Genomic DNA, 18,005 nt, shown 5'->3' with positions numbered 1-18,005 from the left:
CCAAAGAGGAAGAGCATTCTCCCTTACGCGCCCAAGTAACCCCGCCGTGAGGCGGCATTAGCAGCGCAACACTCGTGCCGTCTCTCGTACTGCGCTTCAACCACACGGACCGCCGCGGGCGCCAGGCCACGCGGCGAAGCCGGATTACAGAAGACGGGAGCTATGCGGGGAAAACAACATATCAGGGGAAGCATGAGAGTCGCGCATCCCCACAACCACTAGTCAGGTGTTCTCGTGGACACCGTGCAAAATTGTGCGTTGCGCGAAATGAGACAAACACAACAGCTCATGCTCGACACCGGTAGCAGAAGTGTGCCGCACAGCAAAAAGGCGAGGAACAAAGAAAATGAAGGCGGGGCCCGCAATACGTGCGTTACGCGATCTTCGAGCTCCACTATAGGAGAATGCAGGGAAGGTATTTCGCTTGCGGAGGATAGACGGGACAAGTCGAGAGAGTGTCTTGCTTGGCATTGGAGCTCGCTTCCTAAAATCATGGGTTCGTGGCACTGAAATGTTTCTGTCTTGCCTATTAATGAACCAATTTGAAACATTCTTGCAGCAGAACGCTCCCTATAGGGCACGTAACAGCTTCCAGCATATAACCGAAATTTGCTATGTGATCTGGTGAGGGGCTTCTTAACATCAGATTAGCATGTATTCATAGCAGTTTCTTGTACCTAAAGAAGGCCCAAAATAGTTCAGGAAAATACTTTGGCATCCATGTCATGCTCTTGTACTGGTGCTTGGATTTCAATGCAAAATTGAAAGAAAGAGAAATTTGGCCGTCATATTTTAAAAATTATTATTAGACCTTTTCCCACGAGTTTTGAAAGAATACTTTACCAATCTTAACTAATTCAGTGTCGCACATCAGTGTCCCCTTAAGTTATTCATATATGGTCCAATGACAGTTTGTCATTGGAGAACACTTCCAATGATGGCATCAGAAAAGTACAGCGTGTAACCCCCCCTTTTTTTTTCTTTAATGTGAAGTTTCCAGCCCTCATATGACACTGAATGAAACCTCAGAAGAAAAAAAAATATATATGGGGACAGTGTCAAGCCATCCAGAACTCCTCTACGGCTTCGTAGTTGGCCCTGAGCTGGCAGAACACCTGGAACATGCCTGTTGAATATTGAATTGTCGCATGAGAAACAGTCCAGAATTCTTGTAAAATTTCTTTGCTTGTGGGTTAGAAACCACCACTGACTGAAATGTATTGTGCTCATTTCTTTATGCTGCACAGGAATCTCAAGGTAAGTACCTAATGCACGTGGCCTTTCACTTCTTCACGTCACTTTTGCACATCAAACATTATGTGCTATAACTCGTTGTACTGGTCAAAGTTGTTTTAAGAGAAAGGTTTACCCCAGGAGCTCCCATATAAATTCAGGGGAACAGCAAGATTGTTTAGCTCAACATCTGCTGCACCAAATTTTATTAAATTTGTTGCATAATAATGAAAAAGTTAGACTACAAGGTTCATTTTTATTTGCGCCACCCATTTCTTTCTTTCAATAATTGTTGTAAATCGCAGAGACAAATGCAACTCTATCATTTGGAAATAAGAAAAATATCACAATTCTGCAAAGTTCATCTTTCGAGACATCTAAAGCAGAAAAAAAATTGATGTATTTATGCCACCCTAAAGTATACCACTACTTTGTGAGGAGGACTTTTGCAAAACGCTCATGAACATTGCGTAAGTTTCACGTAAGCTGTAAACTTGCATATCAAGTTTGTCCGTATCAAGTGCTCTAGCAGATGCAGTTTACGGAATTCTGAATCCGTTCTTGGTGCAGAGTTACGGATTTGTAAACATCATGCTCGAATTCGTTTGGAACTTTCTGATTTGCGGCCACATCTATAAAAGAAATTTGGCACTTTAAATAAATTTCTTGTTCATTAGTAGAACAAGAAATTCTTGTTCATTAGTAGTTCATCAGCTGAATTCATCTTTCTATTCAACAAATATTCTTGAAATGTGTTCAGTGGTTGCCTGATAGCATTCCTGCTTTTCACATGTAATTTGAATGGGGAAATTATAGTTGGCCCCAACATAAAGCCTCCTGTTAAACCCTTTAACCCTGAAGTTCGTTCATAAAGGAGGTAATCAGAGCCTACCAATTGTTTTATTCCAGCAATTTATTGCACATTATATCTACATCTGAAAAAATTTATTACATATGCAGTTCAATTCTTATATTCACCCGAAATATTAATGAAACACACCTTCTCTGAAAAGGAGACTTCCGCGCCATACACGTATAAGGTTTCAGTGTAACTATATGAACAAATGATAATGAAAGGAGCCAAAATCATCAAAGACTATGTTTAATCGCTGAAACTCAAATGCCTGACACATATAAGCTGACACGCATGGCTCAACTCTGGCAAGCAAAGCAGAAGCTTTGGCCTGGACGAGTGGAGCTCGTCTTTGGCTGTATTGGTACTAACAGCTAGTGTGTGTGCAGCTCAAGCTTCTAGTTAAAGGGTTAAAGGCAAGTAGAGTGATGGCAAAAATATCCTGTGGGGAACACGTTTCATGACACTCCTGTGGAAAATTTTATGCTGAAGTTTTACTCTTGCATAAGTGAAATCTACAGCAGCCATGGATTTGTACACTCAATCACTCATGGCAGCCTCACCTAGAGTGGGCTCTCGCTTAATGCTGAGCAGTTTTCAGTCATCCAAAATGTTTTGCAAGAAGCCCGTGAATTCGCACTTACTTGCAGTTGCCTCACCTCTGTGCCAGTTCGGTTAGAATTGATGGCGTGAATTGCGATGTAAGACAGTTTCACAACAACCGGATAGAAACTGATATACTCAAACGAAAGTCCTGCTGGTTTGCACACCTGAAATTTGGCTGCTAGGAAAGTAGGGGAATGCAGATGTTTGAATATTAAAAATCAAGTACTCTTTGTTATTTAACCGTATTTGGTTTGAGAATTTATGCGAAATTTACAATTACTCAGCGATGGGTGGGGGGGGGAGCTCAATTTAAAAGTTTGTACCCCTCCCCTCACCTCGGAGAAAAATAATTCTAGGTGCACCGATGCTATGGCCACCATGCCAGCCAGTGCTGCCTTGGCTGTTAAACATAACCAGTACTGCCTCGCCGGGTGCTGGTGGTCAAATTTGTGGCTGGTTACTGAGTCAAGGCATACCTATTCTATCTATTCTATCTGCCTATCTACCTATCTATTCTGTCGTGCTCATTAACAAAGGATTTTAATGTTGGCAAGGTGGTTCCATTATGTAAGTCTGGCGACGTGCATTCACCTTTAAATTACAGGCCAATTTCTCTAACAAGTGTGCCGTGCAAAATTCTAGAGCATACTCTAATATACTCTAATCTCATCAACTTAGAAACAAATTCATTTTTTTCATCTCATCAGCATGGGCTCCGTAAATCGTTTTCCTGTGATACTCAACTTATTTCCTTTACACATGAAATCTGTGCCGCGTTGGATAATGGATTTCAGATTGACACCATCTTCTTAGACTTTTCTAAAGCATTTGATCTCTACTTTCACCAATTACTTTGTCTAAAATTAAATACGCTCAACATTCACCGTAATATTATCTCATGGATTGAACACTTCTTATCCTGTAGAACACAATTTGTCTCCGCTAACAATTTTGACTCTTCGCTTTGTCCTGTCAGTTCCGGGGTGCCGCAAGGTTCTGTTCTCAGACCCTTGCTTTTTCTCATATATATTAATGATTTGCCTAACTGTGTAGTGCCTTCCATAATTTTTTGTAGATGATTATGTCATTTACAGAGTAATATCATCAAATTCTGACGCTCTAAAACTACAAACTGATCAAGACAAGGTAACTAACTGGTGCGACACTTGGAAAATTAACAGCCAAAAGTGCAAACCAATGAGGATTTCCTGCAATACTGCTTTGTCTAACCTATCCAACTATCACTTGAAGAACTATGTACTCGAAGAAGTCAGTTCCTATAAATACTTAGGCATCCACATAACATCTATTTTTTCCTGGCAAACACACATAAACCACATCACTAACAATGCTAACTGTACGCTTGGTTACCTCCGTCGCAATTTCTCTATGGCACCCGCTAACTTAAAGCTACTTCTATACAAAACACTAATACGTCCTAAGCTTGAATAAGCCTCTTCTGTATGGGGCCCTGGCTTGGATTACTTAACTAATGCAATAAAATCTATACAAAATCGTAGCGCGCGTTTCATTCTTACTAACTAATCTCGGACATCAAGCGTAACATCTATGAAGGCTACTTTAAACCTCCCTCTCCTCTCATCCCGTAGGAAGTTAGCACGCTTATCACTGCTGCACAAAATTTATTATTACAATCTGGAATTAAAAAGTGAACTTTTGTCCGAACCTGCATACATATTATCTCGTACTGACTATCGCCATAAATTGAGCGTTCCACGCTGTCGCACGAACCAGTTTTTTTTATTCGTTTCTTCCTAAAACTACCAATGAATGGAATCATCTGCCGACCTCAATTGTTAACATAACCAATACATCTGCTTTTAGGACTACTATTGAAGAATACCTTTGTTAATCCGCACTTTCTAATTGTTTTTTTTTATTATTATACCCTGTTATCTGCACATGCTCTGCATTTCGTTCCGCTCCCTTCTGCAACGCCTTCGGGCCTTGAAGGTGCAATAAATAAATAAGTACCTATGGACAGCAGCCACACAGCTCTTGAAAGCCATAAAACCAGGGAAGCAAGAGTGCAAGGGAGAACCTGAGTGGCAGCCAACTTTCTTCAATTATCAACGCGTACAATATAGAAAAGTAGCAGCCAACCTTCTTCATGGCTGCCACTTTTTTTAAATGGTACGCATTGATAATTTCCAAAAAAATCTAGTGAGACACCGTTTGGCATTCAAATTTTTTGGTCGCGGTTATAATTGATGCAATAGGGAGTGTAGGGTGGTGGTGCTGCAGGGTAGGTTGAAAATCGAGCAGGTCCGAAAAATTTGTTTGCAGCTGTAAATTAATTCTTTGGCGTATCTGGGCTGTTAGCCATGTAAACGGCAGTGCAATTTGCTCATTGAAAGTTTTGGACGGTACATTTTATAAAATCTATATTCATTCACCCAGAATACTGAGAAATGTTAAATATTTGAGTAGGGGCGCATACTGAAGAGCATGAACATTCAGCTGAATATTGAAATTATTGAATATTTGTACAAGCGGAGAATTTCGGCCATATCGAGCTATTGTGATTTTTTTACCATTTATTATAACAAAGTTATTTGAACTGGCTCATGTCAAGTATTCCAGTCGGTTTAACTCATCAACTTCTCTATTTGAACACACCTACAATAGAGCATGTTCTGTGAGCTGCGGTTTCTAGCTACAGCCACAATACTGGGGCGATTCTAATTTTCAAGGTCGCTCACTTTGCATGCTGGGTGTTTTGAAAGTAAGGCTGGCTGCAGGCTACTGATGGCCGTCGCAAATTCGAAGGAGCACCGAGCTTGAAATGGACCAAAGTTTGACCAAAAGCTTCAATAAACATGAAAGTCTAGTGTGCTTTGCCACTGCGCACCACATGAATTATTTTCGAACGTCAAACATTATTGATCTTGCAGCTTGCAGTCTCCCTGAGTGGTTGTTATATGAACAAGTACAACTGTAATGAATCTTGCTAATAGCAAGCACTTCTTGCAAGGCCTTGTAAGCTGGCTCAACTTTATTTACCTTACTTGAAGCTGTGTGGGTACCCAAAAAAGCTAAAGGCAACAGGTTAGCCCTTCTATAGGAACCGTGGACTCGCGCATGCAATGCATGCATTTTCATGTGCATTGCTTTGTTGTCTCCTTTTTTGCACGCAGCACTGCTAACGGACCCATGACTGTGGCCCTGGAGCGAGGCTCAGAAGGTTTGGGCTTCAGCATTGTTGGCGGTGCAGGGTCGCCGCATGGCGACCTCCCTATTTACGTGAAGACAGTGTTCGAAGAAGGTGCCGCGGCCCGCGACGGTCGGCTGCGCCGCGGACATGCTATTCTCTCGGTCAACGGCCACTCGCTGGAAGGACTGTCGCACCAGCAAGCCGTCGAGCTGCTCCGTGACGCCCGTGGAACCGTCGAACTCGTTGTGCTTGACACGTCGGTACTAGAGACAGCAGCCCCGAGCCCTGCGCAGAGTCCGACGGCAACAACACCGCCAGCGTCACTGTTCACCGTGACTGATCAGTTGTCGTGATGGTGTTAAAGACATACTTTGCAGTGTGCCACACAGTGAAGTGCGTGCAGCAACGTTGAAGTGTTTTCTTTGTGCACGTTGTGGCAGCAGTGTTATCCGCTAGCAAGGCCTTGTGAAGCCTTTCCTTGTGCAAAGAAAAAAAAGAAGAACTCTGAAGTGAGAAAGAAGCCACTGCCCACCCAACGCGCTTGGGAAATCTTTTCTCTTTGCAAAAACAGGCACGCCTGTGGTGCATACGTTTTCAAGGGTACAGCTCGCTTTCTTCTCCACCTCTGTTTTGATCTTAACACTCCTACAAACACAATCCATGCAGCTGTGTCAAGCGTGCCTTTATCCAGATGAACGGGGGAAAAACAATATGTCTCTTAATTTTGTGTATGCGACTGAAGTGAGTGCTTGAATTTCTCGTTTTCCTTCTGGGCAGGTTCCCGGATCATGCGGAAGCCATGGCTTTGCAGGTGCCATTGAAGTTGTGTCATTTTCCCATGTTATTTTTTTTTAAATCTTTCACCAGTCTCACTGTAGTTACCTCGCACCTTCTTTTAGTGTCTTGTCACTGTCATTTTAGTTGGAACATTATCACCTGTACCATTGCATCATCTAGAAACTGGTGCCGTGGTGAAGTCAAGAACTGCAGAGTGCTTGTTGCATTGTTCGATAGTGTTCAAACAAGCGTTTTCTCTTGTTAAAGGCCGTGGCATCTCTTCTGTTATTTCTTTAATGCTCTCGCATTTCCTTCCTCTGCTTCTTCAGTCAGAAAGCGGCTGCGTCTGAATGCACGCAAAGCTCATCAACAAGTCTCAAGCAGAAGGCCCAGTGCATGCGAAACAAAACTTAGCGCGCCAAATTCGTGTGAACAACCTCAAAGAAACTGATTGACACGCCAAGAACAAATGTGCTCTAGCCAGGTGCATCTGCTTGAGCAGCTGGGCAGAGGTGGAACAAAGAGGTGCATGAGTCCCTCCGGCAGGCTTTTAGTGTAATCAAGAGCGATGAACTTCAGAACGTGCAAGGCACATTTGCATGCACGCATGGGCGTCACTCCTTTCTTCTTCACCAAAACACAGACTAGCGTAGCTTTTTTTCTTCTTCTAATTTTATCGGAGATGTCACATGGGACCATAGAAGTCGACTCGGTCAATCCCTCCACCACCGGTGAATACGTTGGCAGTTTCGTGGCATTTTCCTGGCAGGCGGATGTACTTGCCCAGATGGCGCGACTCATCTTTCCGGATCATGTTGTTGTTTGTACCCTTTGAGATGGTTCGTCATGAGAGAAGTACTGCACGAAGGGTTATGGGGTGACTTTTCGAGTGCTTTGGGGCCCTGCACAGAGCGTCGTGGTAGTTATCTCCCGGTGCCATGTTTCGGGCCACCCCTCTTGCAGCTTTGCACTCAATGGGACCAAAACCAAGTTGCACACGTCAAAACACTCCACACATAGACACATGGACACTCGGAGAGTGCACTCTGCACTGTTGACACACTGGAGTCGGGTAAGCAGCAGTCAAAGGGCGCCAGATTCTGCGTCCTGAGTTCATATAGTGAACAAACATTGCAGTTCTTCATTAACGCCTTAAAAAAAATCTCGCATCACTTGTCTTTGTCCTGTTAATGCCAGTTGGTGAAAAGACAATTAGTAATTGCCAAAATCTGGTGTAGTTATTCATTTGGCACGGACACATGTGAAGGGGAGTGGCGGCTGGTGTCACGGTCGTTTCCTTCCTTAAAAGCAGTCAAGGACCAAATAAGTACGAATTGCATATCGTGTCTGCTGCTCAAGAAGCCCAGAGAAAACTCTCCACGGAAGCTTTTGACATAAAGGCTTTCTTTTTCCTCAGCAAAGTGAGCTTCGTTTAAAGTTACAGGTGTCTATAATAAACTGCTGTATAAAACCACAGAACCAAATATGCAGTTATGTAATTTGTCATTGAAAAATCTCGTGCATAGAAGGCTGTATGGTGTATGCCAGCTGCTTAATCAAGTTTCTATTGTTATCTGTACCACGGCATTTACAATTTTTATTATGAGAGCATTGTCGGGGCATAGTGTCCATTGAATGTGCTGTTTTTTGTGTAAAAAAGATTGTGAATGCCCGTGACTGCCATGGCATGACACGAAAGAAAAAAAAAAGAAACATTGAGAGGTAACTGCACGTCTTGTGTGCGTAGCATTCATTGCTGCAAAGTTTCGATCTTGGAAATTGTAAGCCGTCTGCACTTGCAATTAATTTGATTACTGTCCTGCTTTGCCCTCGAATTTTCATTTCTGAGAGGAGCTGTGATTTTGCATAGTGTGCAAAGGTTGTGGAGTTGGCGTCTGTCTTGCGGTGCTTATGAACGAGAGGAAAGGCCGTGCATCTTGATCCCTGCAGAAAAATAGCGTAGTAGTAGCATTTATGACCATCATCACTGCATTTGATTAAATGTTTATGTTCGATGTCAAGAGCCCCACTTAACGACAACCCTTTTCCAGGTCTTATAGTTACTCCCAAGATTTTAAGGTTTTCTTTTTCTGTAGTGACCGTGGCTTCACATGCCATGTGGCTTCACACATGGCATGAATGTGTCAGTTTTACTTTTTACTCTTTTTTAATAACTTTCAAGAGGATGCTTTACGGCAGTTTTTCTTTGGTCATATATTGCCATTATAAGCATGTACACGGCGAGTTAGTGCCATCTCATTGGAGCATGTCGCATACTTGAGACAGTGTCTGGTTCATATGCTATTGAAGTGCGTCATGACAACTGTACACGCACATCCAACTCGTGCAGTATACATCTATAAAAATTCGCTCCATCACAGCCAAAAACTACACATGTGACATACTTCAGTAAGTTTTTAGAACTCCGTGCGAGCCAGGAAGTAAATTGTTTTGCAAGGGTCATCATTAGGGGTGTTCGAATGGTGAAATTTTCATATCAAATAACAGTACAGTTTACTGTTGTTTATTTCACCTTTGGAGAAGCCAGTAGAACCGATCGAATTATTCGCTGGGCCAAATTAAAAAAGAAGGCACCAAGAAACGTACAGGCACACACCACATTCATTTGACAGTATTTGCCCGACTCTAATGCACACCCAGTTTTTATGGGCTCGTACTGGAAAATACTGTGAATCCAAATTTAGTGCGTGCATACTCGATTTTATAAAAAAAATGCAGCATGCCTCCGTTTTGCCAATAAGAAATAAGGTGAGAACTGCATAGTTTACCTTCACAGAATTGAAATTTGTTTGCACCTAATGTCAATTGTCGTCACTATCAGACAGCTTTTCATTGCTGTCTATAGACTACAACATGATACCTTTGTTGCAGTGCATTGCATCCTATATTCTGCATTTCTCTTATCATTCCATTACTTTTGCCAATGGGATGGTGGCCCACTGTTATAGTGACTACTTGGCCAGTTCTTGCAATGCACGCTTCTCTGGAGTGCCAAGAAGACATGACACAACTCTCCTGCCACTAGCTCATGCGAAACAACTTACCTATCGAATGAGTTGTGGTAATTAAAACTAGGGGTGCTGCGAATACATTTGAAATTTTGGATACGAATAGAATTGTCCTTGCTATTTGATCTGTATTTGATTCGAGAGTTTGGCATTAGGTGTTTTGGAATATTTGCTTCGTTCAGATAATAATTAAGGGATAGAAAGAGTGTTGAAAGTCTACAGGAGGAAAGACTGATAAATGTGGTGAGTCTTCCGAATGACTCTGCCACTGGAAAACTGCTGCTGCTGTGCAGACGCACGAGTTCTCGATGCGAGTGCGTGGAGGAAATCATTTATTCGCAATAGTTTCCAGTTGTTAAACAAGCATGTCTTGCCTTAGGCAGCCTACACATTTTCTCTCCAGATTTAGCCGAATCTATGTTTTATTTGGGCAATGTCAGTATAAATTCTTGGATCCCTTTAAAATAATGTGCACTACGCTGCATGGTAATGAGCTTTGCTGCTTTAAGGAACGCTAATGTTCTATGTGCGCCTGGTGACATGCATTTTGTTCATTGAATTACTGTCAGTGTCGTAGTGTGCCAGATACGCTCGCATTTCCTTTGTTCTCAATTACGAGTTTTTTAAATTAGCTGAAATTCAGTTGATAACGGCAATATATGTGTCAAATAACCTAAATAAGCCTTCTGTTGCGAAGCAGACTAGATAGGAGTTTTGAAATTTTACTTTGTTTGAAAGGGATGAAACATTTGATAGTCGATGCCCATCTTTCTTCCAAATATTCGTGTTCGATTTGATAAGAAGGTATTACTATTCGCATATCTCTAATTAAAAGCTGAAACCTTATGCAAAACTTGTTCTGCCGCCATCTTGTAATGACAGTGACTATGACATGGCCCTCATGGTAGGCTGTTCTTGACGCTGTGAACTCTGCTTCAATTTCGTATCAGACTGTAGTGCACGTGCTACTTACAGACCAATTTTTTTTGTTCTTAAAGGTGTAAATTAGAAATAAGGTAAATATGGTGATCATTCCTTGCGATCTGCCATTTTGTCTTCAAAATCTTGTAGAAGCAGGGTGAAAATCTGCACATTTGGCAAGAGTCTGCGTATGCGGCGCATTTGCTATTCCTCAGTCCCATCAAGACAAATGCTGCCACCATTAGGGTCTCAAGTTCAGTCGACCTTGGAGTCATTCATGTACGTGCTGAATTATGCAGCAAAAAGCAAATTTCACGATCGAAATAACAAATGTCAGCCCCTAGCAATGCATAGGCATCGGCTGGTAGCATCATTTGGTGGTTGAATTAACCAAAACTCAAATTAACCGAATTTGAATTACCGGAAGTCTACTGTACTCGAAAAAGAGCATTTCTTACATTCACTTGAATGCTGGATACTTTAGGCTTCTAACAGTAGAAAAGGACACCAAGGGAGCATATTCAAAAGTAAAAAGGTTTATTTCTTTTGATACACAAAATTCTGGCAGTCTGGTCAACTAGGAAGCTTAAGAACTAGCAAAACATGAAAGACCAGCACAGGTGTTGGTCGGCTTAAAAACAGGCACTTGAAATATGCGCCATATGCACGGGTCCTTTTTCGTGGCAGGCTGCGTGCGATAATCGTGGCAACTCTTTACCTACTCGAATACTTGGATAAACTATACACAAAATTTTCCAAGTCGAATACACTGTATTGAAAGAAGTGTTCAATGCTATTCAAAATTTCAAACATTCGCACACCCCTAGTCATTACGTTCTGACACCATATACTTATTTACTTTTTCTAACGATAACACCTGGTTCCTAGCAAATCTAACATGCTATAATCTCGTGATTACAAGCTACACACAAAGGTACATGGATGTGTAATTCCAAAACTTCAGTGCCACAGCACAATCAAATTCTGCACCATTTGCAGACTGGGCAGCCTACATATGTATGCAGTCAAACAGTGTTAAAATGTGCTTGGTAAGATGCTGGAGGTGGGGTTTCTGGAAAAAAAAAAGAGTGTGACCACATTTTGTTACGTTTTCATGGCTGAGAACTGCAGCGAGGGCATGTTCTTGGCCGGCGGTTTGAAAGGCGCGTTGCTTTGCCGCACTTTCGGAGTTACCTTGTTTCCGTCGCCGCACTAATCAAGTATCAGTGCTTCGAGCACCGAGAGCGTACATGCCAACGACATTGTAGATAGCATCACATTTTATGCTCTTTCGTGCTCAGCTGGCGAGAACACATCCTGCTGCAATAGCATCTTGTGTGTGTATCATGTGCGGGAGGTGAGCATGTGCTTCTTGTCACGTTATCCTGTTGCCAGATTATCGAGTTGAGCATGCTGTTATCATGTGTTTGGTCCTGGCTGTTAAGCAGATGTGTATCAGCTTTTCAGTGCAAGCTCATTTGGTTATGCACTAGCATACGAACTGCCTCTGCTTTGTGCAGAGTTGCCAGCGTGGGCTGAATTCATTGCTGGGGAAATGCTTGGATGAGCACAAGCACAGAATACAGTTGAAGAAATTAATGTTGCACTGGCATTTAAAAGAAACTCTAGAGAGCAATGATAGGTTTACAAGTAAGTGGTTATTTAAAACTGTTTAATTTTTTTTTTCATAAGCAGTCAATTAACGGAATCAATGAAGGATGAAGTCTACATGTTTGAATTCCTCACCCAGACCATGGATTATATTGGGGGGGGGGACATATTTAGGGCCTTTTATTATACATGTCATGTTGCCAGATTGTGAGTCCGCTTACTTTTTAAGGAAGCTTAATCCTTTTTTTTTATTTGTAAATACTTACACTGCACAAAGGAGACAAAATCTTCGTCGTCGTGGAAACTCTTTCTGCAAAAATTTCAAGGTTACTCACCACTGCTTTTGTGATTTTGCGTGCAGTTGTGGCACACTTAGCAACATTAGTCTATTCATAATCGCAAAGTGTAATTTCTTAACCGGGATCAAAATAATGCCTTTTTTGTGAGCCTTGTAGCACTTCTCGCTAACACCAGCGATGTGCAGTGATAGAAAAGGTAAAAGACGCAAGAAATCAAAATTTATTATCTGATTGGCATGCAAATAAACAAGATATAAAAAACAACAAAAGAAGGAAAAACAAAAAGGAAGAAAAATCTGTTTACTTCATCTTGTTATTGCATCCACTCTGTTAATTGGTACACAGAACACTTGACCACTGTTCAGTGCCCTGTTCGTTGCATAATTTCTTTTTATGGTGTCCTGCGCTTGTGTTCTTTTTAAGTATTACTCCAGCCAAAGTTGAGGTAGACTTGGGGAGTCCCGAGAAGTCTGTTGATTCGATGCTAGAAGCGAGTGTTTTATGGAATTGTTTCACGAAGACTTAAAATAAAATGTCATGGTGTGGCAATTGTAGTCTTATTTGATGGCTTTCTGTCAGAAAATGCCTCCACAGATATGTATTTCAACGTGACGACTAATACATCAAGGACAGCACGAAGCTGTACAAGCGAGTTCTCACACCACTCTGAAGTACTACGGAGCTACGGATCTCTACGTGCTGGCTCACGGTCTCGCTCAAACGCAGCTGTGTTGTTGCTGCGTTTGAGTGCGGTTGTGGCTGGCTCAGCGTTCTGTGACACCCATGCAAGCTGCGCTGTTGCTGCATTTTAGCGAGCAGGCTGCGTTGCAGCACCGCCACCACACCATCATTGCTGCAGCCATACAAACTCCTAGCTGAGCTCAAACCTGTAGCCGGCATAATGCAGCGTGAGAAACTGTCTAAAAAGGAATGGGCTCCAATCCGCACTGGCCAGCGGAGCTGTGGTATCGCCTGATCGGGCTGCGCATGCTTACTGTATTAGCATCAGGTTTCAGAAACAAGTGTATGCGTAGAAAGGGGCCACATGGTGTGTGTATATATATAGCAGCTAATGTCCGTCTGCAGTGGACCACCGTCGCTTGCGCTTGAATTCTTTCCTCGAAGAGGCAGGACGTATGTTGAGTGCAGTTGCAGATTGGCAACTCTGGAGTTGGAACGATTCCAGAATCATTTCACATATTCAGACACCCGGAATGGAATAAGAAACCCGGAATTCTGGAATGGAGTTGGAATAATTGGAATGGGCAGATAGTCTGGAGCGCTGAATGTTGATTTAATGCAAGACTACAAAAATGGTAAATTTGTCAATTAAGAAACTATATAAACCTTGCCCAATTTATTTGTTTCTCAATTTTTACTCAATAGCGGCTCTTTCAGTATCTATATCGTTCTGTGGCTATCTGTGCAGCGGTAATGATAAAGAACATAACAATAAATGCCAAGCATTTATTTAATTGCACAACTTTGTGTGGCAACGCAGCCGAAGCGCACTTTTGTTACTACGCGCCTGCAAGTAGTCCGCAAATGTGAATATCTGTCGAATGCGCAGCATAAAACAAAACATACCATCTATTATATTATAATGATTTATTTTTTTGTAATAAATAAGAAACTTGCTGTATAGGATTTTTCTCTTTCCGGTGTTCACATCTGGTTTTCCTTCTCCATTAAACAAAGATGGCGCCGCGCAGCTGCAGCAAGTGTGAGCGACTGCTCGTAAGCTCATCTACAGTGTTCTAGCACACTGTTAGCTCATCCATCAGCAGCAAATCATGACAGCGGTGTGCTGTGAAATGTGTCGTCGGCTGCGTGCGATAACAGGGAAAGGTGCTGTGTAGCGTGCGACTGATACCACTAGCGCAACTGCGTCGCTGGTAGCGATGGCCAATCACCTCGACGCCGGCAATTTCCGAGTCTTCCGTGAGTCCACCAGCTGTGCAAGCCCATGTGCGATTACGAACAGTACGTAATAGAAAAAAAAAGCCAATTTCATGAATTCCATGGCATATGCAGCGTCGATATTCCCGGTTGTTCATTGTCGCGGATGTAATCATGTTTTGGCGAAATTTCGCGTGCAGCACTGCGAACATCGGCATGCATGTGTTTAGAGTACTCCTTGCGCTTTGCGAAGACAGCGTTCAACATCGGGAATGCACTTACCTTCGGAAAGTTTTGCTTGTAGGCTTGTAGCACCAGACTCATCGACAGTGGCGTTAAAACGCTAGCAGTGTCAGTTGCACGCTCGCGTTCCAGCGCAGCCGTGGTCTTCCACCGTGTCAACTACAGGGTCCACATGCGTTTGTTTCACTGTGCGAAAACAGCGTGCCAGAAACACTGTTGCCCCGTGGATGCTGACGGCGCCTCATGCCCGGCACACTAAATCTCGCGAAAGTTATTGTATCCGACAGCGACCTTGACGGTCCTCCCTTTTCTGAATAAATGAATTCATTCATTCATCCCCGGAAATGGACAACCGAGAATGCCAACCTTGTCTGCCATGAAAGTTATGAAATGCTTGTTTCCTTTACGTACCGTTCCTGCGTGCTCTTTCCTTTTTTTTCTAGAGATACAAAATGCTTGCTTCAAAGAGTACTTCCTACGCTCCATTGCTTGCCTTAAGACATTCGTGCCGTTCACTGTGTTTGCACACGTAGTTGAATAGCGCGCGACTAAGCGTGTTCACAAGAAGAGCACCACCAACAAAACCGAAACTGCTAGCAAAACGGTAGGACTACATGGCAGTAACACGATCGCGGTAACATCCGCCCACGTAACTTTGTTAAAATTATGGGGTTTTACGTGCCAAAACCACTTTCTGATTGTGAGGCACGTCGTAGTGAGGGACTCCGGAAATTTGGACCACCTGGTGTTCTTTAACGTGCACCTAAATCTAAGTACACGGGTGTTTTCCCATTTCGCCCCCATCGAAATGCGGCTGCCGTGGCCGGGATTCGATCCCGCGACAATCGTGCTTAGCAGCCCAACACCATAGCCACTAAGCAACCACGGCGGGTCCACGTAACTTTGTCTGTGCCGCCACAGAAAGTTGTCGCCGGAGCCAAGGTCAAACGCGATTGACGCTGAAGGTCACAGAGTTTTTCGCCGATACGCTCCACGCGCAGGCTCTCCCACCGCTTGCGCGTGGACCTCTATTCGCAGGTACAACAATGGGCCCTCGAAAGTATCAAGCGGAAGGGGAGCGCCGGGGTGCCAAGTCTCTGCAGGGCTATGCTATGGTAGCTATGCGATGCTATGTAAGCGAGGCAGGGTTCGAAGTGACGGGCGGACGAGCTACGCACGGCCGTGGAGCGCGAGCAAGAATCGACGCGTGGCCGAAGAACAGCGGCACGCCAAACGAATGGCCGCTGAACAGGTCGCAGCGTGGAGGTCGTAGAGACCGAGCGACCAATCGCCGGGCCGATTGGAGAACCGCGCCACTCGCGGAATGAAGACGCGTACTTTCAGAGCACTTTGTAGTGTCCGCCTCTGGTTCCGATCGTACTTCGTAAAGGTGTCTCGACCCGCGCACGTGGCACTCTTCGAGCGAGAGCTTCCCCGGGATGGCGTGAGTTCATTCGGGCTTTGCGCCTCGCACGTGCAGGGGAGAAATACTCCGCATTGACTTAGGTTGGTTTCTGCCATAATTTTTTTTTACACATTCTGCACTGCTGAAGACCACGAAATCTTTCTAAAGTACAAGGTTGAAGTGCATTGAAAGATGCAGCAACGTTTGGTTGTAAAAAGTGATACGGTTTAGCAAGAGCATGCATGAGCTACGACACCAGAATGGAGGCTGAGAACGACGTTGCAGACGGTTACACCTTGCGCGAGTCTACAGTGTTTTGGAACGACCACCATGTTTTTACGCACTGTCGATTATATCCGGACGGCGCGGCAACAGGCGATCAGAGAGTTGTACTGTCGAAAATGGTTCCCGCAATTGGTATGCCGTTAAATGCGAGACAAAAAATTGTCTTGCAAAAACATAGCCGTGCGTTTCGCGTCTGTGTTAGTCATCGAAGTAACAGAATGATCTTGCTGGATGCATGCACAACTGTGTAATATTAAGGCGTAGCATTATATATGGAGATGTCAGTCGGAAGATTTCATGTGAAGCCAGGAAAATTCGCTGATCCCCCCGCACAGGTGGGAATCGGCGTAAAGCAAAGCTTTCGACGTGCCACGCATTGTTCAGTTTGCCGCGTCTGGGCGTATAGTACGTGCTTACGACGCTAGTCGTCTTTCATGGCCGCTGTAGGGGTTGAAGGACGGACTCCGGGATGAAAACCCAAAACTTGGGAGGGTTTATTCTACATTATTTACAAGGAGGTGAGCGTCCAGTAACAGTCGTACAGTCATTACGGGCCGGCAGCAACTCGGACGCTGCGGCCCGCGGCAAGAAGTTCGAGAGAGGTGAATCCGGGGATCAGGGAATCAGGGAATGCCCCAGAATCTCTGGAAGGCTTCTTATAAACCCTTCGAGCACTGTAAGTCACGTCATGTTTGACCAATGGGAGAGTCCGCTCCGATGACGCCACTTTCAGCCAATGGTAGGCGCCCGTGCGATGGTGTCATACCCGGCGAAGAGAGTCGGCGCCTGGTCCTCCTCCCTTGATCATTCGATCCCCCTTGCGCTCTTGCCTCGCAGAATTGCAATCCACTTCTAAGGTGGAGAAGGAGGGGGGGGGGCGCTCATGCTCCATTGTACAAGCGCCCACCTGCTCCCGGTGGCTCGGCTCCGCAGCGGTAGCAAGCGCCTTCTTCAAAGGCGAAGAGGGGTGATTATTGGGCTCCATTGTCCGAGGCCCCCTTCTAATCCCGGCGGCGCACGACCTGGGGGTCGCAAACTTGTTTGCACTTGTCGAGTGCTCCTCTGGAATGTGCTTTCCTGCTTCTGCATTCCTCAATTAGCTGTGCTGCGACTCGAAGTGGTTTGGGGAACTCGAAGCAGCCGCAGGAAACAGCTCCATATCTAACAGCTCGTCCTCGCCCCGGTTGTTCTGAATGGCCGGTGAACTCAATTCGCCGGCCATGAGGAACGCTGAAAGAAGCTGCAGGGTAATGAGGTCGAGCCTCGTTTGACAATCCTCGGGATCCTGGGCCCTGGAGAACATACGTCAAACAAACCAAACAATACAGCGCTGCACCACGCGTAAGCGCAGGCTCTTCACCCCTGACTCGCCAGGCTATTACTGAGTCAAAATCAACCCTGATCTTTTAGTTCCCCAATTTTGACAAAACAGTTGTAACCACCCTTCCAAACAGCTATCCATTTCTCCTCGATTGCCGACAAGAGCAGAGTACTATTGTTGTTGCAAAACAAAAGGGTCGTTGACGATGCAAACAACAAATGAAAACAGCCGAACATAACTTAAGTGGCCTAACTACACGAACAGCATGTTTCCAATCTATCGCAGTGGCGTACTTATCAACGTCACAAGTACGTAATCACAAGCGCACTAGCCTTGTGGTCACTAAAC

The 18,005-nt window shown here is 44.2% G+C and overlaps 1 protein-coding gene across 4 annotated transcripts in view; it reads left to right on the top strand.

The window, feature by feature from the left end:
* The window catches only part of LOC135919837 (multiple PDZ domain protein-like), a 532,904-nt gene extending 519,851 nt beyond the window's left edge, over positions 1-13,053 (top strand). For all 4 annotated transcript variants that reach the window (XM_065453790.2, XM_065453786.1, XM_065453789.2 and 1 more), the window contains exon 35: positions 5,851-13,053. In XM_065453790.2, coding sequence (XP_065309862.1) covers positions 5,851-6,220 — 370 coding nt within the window. In that variant the 3' untranslated portion in view covers positions 6,221-13,053. The remainder of the gene's footprint in view (positions 1-5,850) is intronic.
* Positions 13,054-18,005: the final 4,952 nt, after the last annotated feature.

The sequence above is a fragment of the Dermacentor albipictus genome, chromosome 9 (genome assembly GCF_038994185.2).
Source record: "Dermacentor albipictus isolate Rhodes 1998 colony chromosome 9, USDA_Dalb.pri_finalv2, whole genome shotgun sequence".
In the NCBI taxonomy this organism is placed as follows: Eukaryota; Metazoa; Arthropoda; class Arachnida; order Ixodida; family Ixodidae; genus Dermacentor; species Dermacentor albipictus.
The sequence above is the reverse complement of the archived record's forward strand: the minus strand, read 5'-3'. Positions and strand labels throughout refer to the sequence as shown.